General features: G+C 40.7%; 1 protein-coding gene across 1 annotated transcript in view; it reads right to left on the bottom strand.

The window, feature by feature from the left end:
- Nucleotides 1-1,672: 1,672 nt before the first annotated feature.
- ELOVL6 (ELOVL fatty acid elongase 6) overlaps nt 1,673-7,907 on the bottom strand; it is a 151,259-nt gene continuing 145,024 nt past the window's right edge. Inside the window, exon 5 of the mRNA XM_050791042.1 lies at nt 1,673-7,630. Coding sequence (XP_050646999.1) covers nt 7,206-7,630 — 425 coding nt within the window. The 3' untranslated portion in view covers nt 1,673-7,205. The remainder of the gene's footprint in view (nt 7,631-7,907) is intronic.

Below are 7,907 nucleotides of genomic sequence, written 5' to 3'. Positions count from 1 at the left end.
GTATTTGTCTTGCCTATTGATTTAGAACACCCACCTACATTCATTTATTCTAAAAAAAAAATTAAAAAAAAACGAGCCAGAAGTGGTTACATTTCCAAAATACTAGTATTGTGAGCCCATTTTTGTTCTTTTGTAGGAACATGCTCTATTATATCTTGGTCTTGGAGTTCCGTAAGTACAGCATTTTTGTTGGCTAGACAGTGATCTGCTTGTATGTTTTAATGTATGCTTTATTAATTTCTGAACTAAAGAAAAATTGTGAGACATGTAACAGAAGCTACATGATGGCACGGTCATCTGTGTTAGGTTTCTGGGACTTTGGTAACAAAACAGGAACGCTCCCTGAAGTCTGCTTTTCCTCCCCCTCCCCATCCCTTTTTGAAGTTAATAAAAACACTTTGTGTGCAGGATGGGATTTTTCCCCATTTGACCCTAAGTTAAGAAAATACATTAAATAGATGGCAAAGTTCCATTTTAACAACTCTGAGATGTGAAAAGAGGCAATAATTTGGCCGTGAGAAACCTGCACAAATAACGGTTTCTTGGGTTTTAAATATAAACGCCATAGGGACATTGCTTTTGTACACATTGTAACGATGCGCCAAAAAGTCATGAAGAATGACAAACTATTTCACCTATCAAATATGCAATAGAACTTTCCAGAACACTAGAATTTGAAGGCTAGATTATTTAGGGATCGGGGAGTGGATGAATTGGATTACTCCTGCTAGTAGCTGGCAGGCGTGTGAGTAACTCACTGCGTCATTAACTAAGAAGGAGCTGCTGTACCCATTATTTTCCCTAGCATATATTTCACCCTGAGACGCTCTGTCCAATGACATGGCAAAGGTCAGTACCAAGTATTAGCATTTTATTCATTTATACTCTCATTCTTTTCAAAAGATTGAATGGCTGCAGCAAAATCCAGCTAAGATGATGTCCAAATCTCATTCCTTCCACTTCTGTAACACTGGATCTAACAAGCACATTTTCCTCATCTATAAAAATGGAGATTCAATTTAGACTGTCTGCCCCATCACGGCTGCTCTGGTGGCCGGGCACAGTGGCTCACGCCTGTAATCCAGCACTTTGGGAGGCCGAGGCAGGCAGATCACAAAGGTCAGGAGTTCGAGACCAGCCTGACCAACATGGTGAAACTCTGTCTCTACTAAAAATACAAAAATTAGCCAGGCATGGTTGTGTGTCCCTGTAATCCCAGCTACTCAGGAGGCTGAGGCAGAAGAATCGCTTGAACCCGGAAGGCAGAGGTTACAGTGAGCTGAGATCTTGCCACTGCACTCCAGCCTGGGGGACAGAGCCCGACTCCATCTCAAAAAAAAACCAAAATAACAACAACAACAAAACAAACAAAAAAACACTGCTCTGGTGAACCAACAGAGGTAGAAAGCATGTGAATTGTAAAATGCTCTATCAATGAATGAAAGGCATTACTGAAGGGCTGGACATCTTATGGACATTTAGTCAGTAGTAGTTGAGGGCTACAGCATCTTTGGGCTCTACTAGAAAGTGAGGAGTTTTAGTGACTCATCTCTGTGCCCCACGCCTATGGGTGTAAAGGGTGGAAATGGCATTTCTGAATATTTGAGGAACCCTTAGTGTCCTAGATGTCCCATTTAAATTGCCCAGAGTAAGAGAGAAAACAGAAACACAGTTTGATTTTAAATCAAAAGTTATGATTTTATTTTTAATTTTAATACACCAGGAAAAAATATTTTTTTTAATGTGAAATAAGCACTTGAAAATAACAACTTCAACATTGCTGTGATTTGCTCTGTGAGGCTTATATGGGTGGGCTTCCATATGAACATAGGCTCTGAGGTCCCCAAGAAGCTGAATCTTCCAGTGGTTTTCAAGATAGCAGCAAGCAACCTCCTGCCTCAATATGCCCAGACAGGCAGACCTGTTTGAAACGAATATGACCAGGGAGGACTATTAGGCTACTTCTGTGACCTTCTTGGTTTTTGTCGATTGAAATAAAGTCTCAAGTGCTACTAAGCATTGGGAAAGTAACAGCATTTAAATACCAACGTGAGTCAGAACCCTTCACATCCGGCCCGAATGGGTTATAAATGTGGCTTGACCCTGACTTATGGGACCAGTTCTTAATTTAACCAGTTACTTCAGAAGAGGTTAGTACAATGCAGTTGTGGGTTTGGACGTCCAGTGAAATATATCTTACCGTGTGACTTTTGCCTGCCCAGCCTAAAATCAAAGTGCCATTTTTGAGACCTCCCAAGCCCCACTCACGAATGTGCTCCCACTGTCCATCTAACTTCTAGAACAACTTCCACATCACTTCCTTTAAAAAGTGTCATTCAGGAGGAAGGGAAGCCTGAGAATTCTCCCCTGCCGTCTGTGAGCCCTGAATTGTCAAAGTCTCTGAGGATGAGGAAAATAACTTGATGATTCAACAGGTTTGCGTATGTTCTTCAATGCTCTGTGCAGGTGCACTCTACTGGCCTCTTCAGCCATGAGTTGTGCCATATGGCTCACAGATGTTCATAACTGGAGTCTACCACAACAGCATTCAAGAAAATGCCGTGACTGCACTGACACTTGTTTTGTGTAAGTCTTGGATACCAGCATACAGAGGTGTTGGCTCATTGGCACACTGGGACCTACCCCTTCATACTGATTGTCAGAACAAAATAGGGCATTGTGATTTCATCAGCTCTCACTTTAATGTGTATACACCACTGGCCAAATGTGGTGGTGGATCTTGGCAGAGTCTCTTCCTGATGGCAATGAGTCTGAGGCACAAAGAATCAGGTGTTGTATAGAAAAGACACAGAAAGACGTTTTAAAAGCTGTGGGAGACAATGACTCACAGCACGAACATAGGCCTTACGATCATCCTAAATTGAGAGCAAGGTGTTTAATACCGAAAACAGAGACTAGAGAAAGACACTACATTTGACTACTGGGACGTTCTGGGCGCTCATAAAACTTTGACATGATATTATTTTCCACGATGGAAACTTTTAAGGAAATAAGTGTTTACAAGAGGTGGACATGGACTATGCTTATACAACTTAAAGCTCTGAACTCTTGAGAGGCAGAGTTCTCTACTCTCCTCATAGCCTCTTGAATCAGACCTTGGCCAATCCAGTTACTCTGTTAAAGAATCATTAAGCAACCCCCCACCCCCAGCAAAAAAAAAAAAAGCCCTCAGAATATGCCCTAGCTGCCTCGGTTGTGTGACACACACATGGTCTCTCAGTAGAGGCTGTACTATCAGAATAAAGAAAAAATAGTAACCTGAGCATCTTGTCTCTCCCAGGTAATTCAGAATCTGGGACTATGGCCAGACTTCCGAAACATTCTATTCTAGCATCACTCTACTCCAGGAGCTTTGTTACTCTGATGTGACAGGCTTTACCTTATGAAGATGCTACATCTGATTAAAAAAGACATTCTGGGCCAGGCACGGTGGCTCACGCCTATAATCACAGCACTTTGGGAGACCAAGGCGGGTGGATCACTTGAGGTCAGGAGTTTGAGACCAGCCTGGCCAACATGGTGAAACACTGTCTCTACTAAAAATACAAAAATTAGCTGGGTGTGGTGGTGGGCACCTGTAACCTCAGCTACTTGGGAGGCTGAGGCAGGAGAATTGCTGGAACCTGGGAGGCGGAGGTTGCAGTGAGTCAAGATTGCGCCACTGCACTCCAGCCTGGGCAACAAGAGCAAAACTCTGTCTCAAAAAAAAAAAAAAAAAAAAAAAAAAAAAAAAAAAAAAAAAAAAAAAGAAAGAAAGAAAAGAAAAGAAAAAAAGACATTCCGTGGGTCTCTTTCTGTTCTCCTAGGTTCCCACTGTCTTTCCCATCAATTCTACAAAGCCCACTCATACGAAGTTTCTAACTCAGTCCAGATACATTAGTCTCTTTTCTAATCAGTTTCTTTACGTAAGCAGAGAGGTGGAGAAGCGAGGGGATATAATCAAGCCTTTCTTTTCCCTCTAGCAATGTACATGTACAGATTACCTCTTCTCCCCTTACTTTTGTAGTGGAGCATAATTAGAAGGATGGGAGTAAGTGACTTTGAAGAACAACTTCAATCTGTGGTTTTAATTTGATACTTTGGCCTTCCGTTAGATGTAATATGGTAGTTACTCTTTTCCCATAAGCAACACTAGAAGGTCACATAAACCCCCTGCTTTATGAATAGAGCACTTCTCACTAGAACTTCATTGCAAACTCATGGGCTTGGGTTGATGCTCAGACCTAGTGTATGAAATTGTGTGTGTGTGAAATAAAGGATTTTTTTAGTCCAAGAACAATGTTTTCACCATAGTAGGATTGGGATGCAGTGGAAAATCTTCAATAGAAAGATAATCTATTGCAGCATAGTGGGGCAGTTATAAAAACCTGCCTGCCCAAGTTTTTCTGGAATGTTAACTGACAGCAGGATTATCTATGTGGCAGTCAATTCTCTGGTAGGTTTCAGATTTGTCATGGGCCAGTGATCCAGCCTCATATCTTGATATAGTTAAAGCAGCTAAGCTGAGATGTTAAAAACAGTGCATTGAACCTATACTACCAAAATTTCGTTTTGTTTTGTTTTTTAAAAAAATGTGGCTTTTTTCCTCCCATGATAAACATTGGAAATGCCTTTAGATATATTTAGCTAATTTTAAAACTATTAAGACATTCACCCTGTAAACAAAAATTCCAAATTATTTTACAAGTAAAGACAAACATGAACCTAATACCAAGATGAAAGTGCTTTGGAAGCATCATTCAGAGTCTTTTTAAGGTTTATGCTCACTTCCGTATTCTAACCTGCATTAAGAGATCTGTAATAAATCACTGAATTAAATAATTAAATCAACCAGATGAGCCTCCAATGGGTCTTTCAATTAAACTCAAGTCAATTGTTATGTGGCCTTCTCCTCATTTTAATTATTCTCATTTTCTGTTATAAGGAAAAAAGGCTTATTGCACGGTATCATGTATTTGCGAAGCTCAAAATAACATTTGCATCCTAAGCATCTATTAGTTCTTGTAACAGGACCTGTCTTTTCAGCTCATGTCAGATTTTGCATAATTTATAATACATTCCTCCATCAATTGTGTCTCATCTATGAACCAACTTCAAGACATTATAGACCACTCACAATCATTTAACACAGATGTAACAGCTTTCCTCCCCTGCGCTGCCCCCCGCTCCCCATTTCTTCCAGTCATGACTTGGTTTGCATGGATTCTTTGTTCACTGCTCAAACCATTCACACAGAATGGAATAAAACTTTATTCTTTTTAAATTCCACACATAAACGAGATGCTGAAAAAGCCCTTGCCATCTCTGACAGAAAAGCAGAGCAGCTCTGTTTCATGAACGACAGCACAATTAAAGCTAAAATAATATAAAAATAATTTGAAAAAATCCCTTTTACTGTACACTCTCAAAGCAAGAAAGAGAAACAACAGTTTTTTTTTGGTTTTTTTTTTTTTTTTCTGCTAGCCAGAAAATGTGTTTCTATTCATTTGGGCTTTGAAGTTCAGTGTACCCCACATGTGTGTGTGTATGCGTGGCTATGTGCATGGAATCTATGCAGTGTAGAAGCCCCTAATCTTTTCATCTAGTTTGCCTAATCATTAAGCTACTTAACCAATTATAACACTATTATGTCACATTGAACCACTTTACATAATTGCTTCCTTGAAATACTAGGAACATTGACACATGTATTTGGCTTGTAAAGGACTGAAGTATTACAGATAATATTATCCAGTTTTTTTTTTTTTTTTAAGAATATGGCTCTTAATAAATTGATTTTGAGTTCCAGAGCGAAAGTCCCTTCTAAAACATTTCTGAAGCTGACTTGAAGCAGGGTGAGTATCTTCTGATTTGGCCAAAGATATGAAAAGTGTTTCATATCACTTAAAATTTGAGGGATAAGTGTATAGGGGGCCCTTTGTTGTCAACTGTTTTCAGCCAAACTTGCCTTGAAGTTTGTTGTAGTATTGCCACTCAGCCAGCAGAGGGCACTTTACACACCTCTACATTGCTTGGGGAGCAAATGCTGATGATGCAGAAACACAGTGTTCCCCCAGTATCAGGAACAGCCCTGTGATTTCCTTTTGGAATTCACAAAAATATTGAAAATATACGCGGTACAATGTTTCATTTGGAAAGTTATGAGTGTGTGCGAAGTCAAACAGGGAGGGGCATACACACCGTCTGTCTCTCGAATTGATCTTCGGCTCACCTCTTTTCCCACTGCCTTTCTCCCTTTTCTAGCTCACTGTGGTCCTGGGCCGGGCCTTTTTACAAATACTACACAACCTGTTTCACATTGTTTGGTCAAGTGTTTATCTTTTCGATTCTGTATTTACTCTTCTGTTCAAAAGCCCGGGGCAACTGAACAAAAGGATAATGCTTCATATCTCATTTAAGAGTGAAAATTACAGTTCAACTATCAGAAATGCTCTGGGATGGAGCTGCCCCCATGGGACCTGGGCTGCACTGTTTCCATCCTCCCAGGAAGAACCTTGGGGAAGTATTTGCCCCCTTTGGTTTTGGCAAACTCACTAGCCTGAGGCTATGCAGTGAAGATGAAGTTAGTTGAAATATAGTTGTTTACATCTGTTTTCATAAGGATGATTAAGACATCTTTTCTCATGGGGGCTACAGCAGCGGACATTTCTTAAAAAGGCTTTAGTTTCTACAAAAGCATTATTGTTCTAGACATACACCCTGTGTCTCTTTCATTTTTATCTTTTCTATTGGCTCCAGTTTAGTGTCCATAAAGTTAGAAAGGATTGTGTGTGTGTGTGCCCACAGTTTCTAGAGTAAAAATCTTTCATCTTAGAGAAATGTGACACTTAGTAAATACATTTTTTTCCTATGTGTTAATAGCCTTTGTTTGCCTTTGATTAGTCTCCTCTGCCTCTGGCTTGCTTTTGTTCTCCCTTGTCCTAGAGTTGACAGATAAAGAGGGAATGGGGTCTTCCAGCAGCAGTGCTTGGAGATGGAGGTGCACTCAGTGAGTCCTCACCCTAAAAGGATCATAAACTTACTGGGTTAAATCAACCTAATTATCCCTAAGCTGCCTTGGGTTTTGTGTTTGCTCATGTTTTGTTTTGTTTTAGCTGCACCACGTGTGATTCCTTGTGCCATTTTCTTTTGTCTATTATTTTTCTTGATGACCCTGAGCTATGGCTTCCTCCTCAGTTCCAACACTATTCAGCTTTCGTTGTTTTCCTCATTTTGCCGATGTAGGCCTCAAAGAAGAAATGGCAGAAGAGCACAAGGTAGCTGAGGTACATGAGTGAGGACCAGAAGATGTTCTGAAAGTGAGAGTGACACTGGTCATGCTGCATCCAGTAGAAGACCAGGTAGTTAATCACACAGCCCATCAGCATCTGAGTGATCTGGGACAAGGTGATGAACATGGCAAACTTCCGGGAGACTCGGAAACCTGCCGCCCGCAAGGCATAGTAAGAGTACATCACGGCGTGCACGCTATAGTTCATAGTCATGAACCAACCTCCCCCGGCAACCATGTCTTTGTAGGAGTACCAAGAGTACAGGAGCACAGTGATGTGGTGATACCAGTGCAGGAAGATCAGCTTCTGCTTCCTCAGAACAATGAATATTGTATCTCCTGAAAGACAAAGGGGAAGAAGGTACGTGAGATCCTTGACCACCAATAACGATGACTTACGGTTTTATAAAAGGGTAGACATCCTGAGCTAGGACTGGAGGGTTACATGGATGGGATTAGAACCCATGACTGGTACTTACTAGCTCTGTGACCCTGGACAAGTTACTTGTCCTCACTATTTCTAGTTTCCTCGTCTATATAAATGGTGATAATTTAAAAGAATAGCATGGAATTGCCTGAGGATTAAGTGGATAATCAGCATGGCCCTCTTCACACA

Source organism: Macaca thibetana, chromosome 5 (assembly GCF_024542745.1).
Source record: "Macaca thibetana thibetana isolate TM-01 chromosome 5, ASM2454274v1, whole genome shotgun sequence".
Lineage (NCBI taxonomy): Eukaryota > Metazoa > Chordata > Mammalia > Primates > Cercopithecidae > Macaca > Macaca thibetana.
The sequence above is the reverse complement of the archived record's forward strand: the minus strand, read 5'-3'. Positions and strand labels throughout refer to the sequence as shown.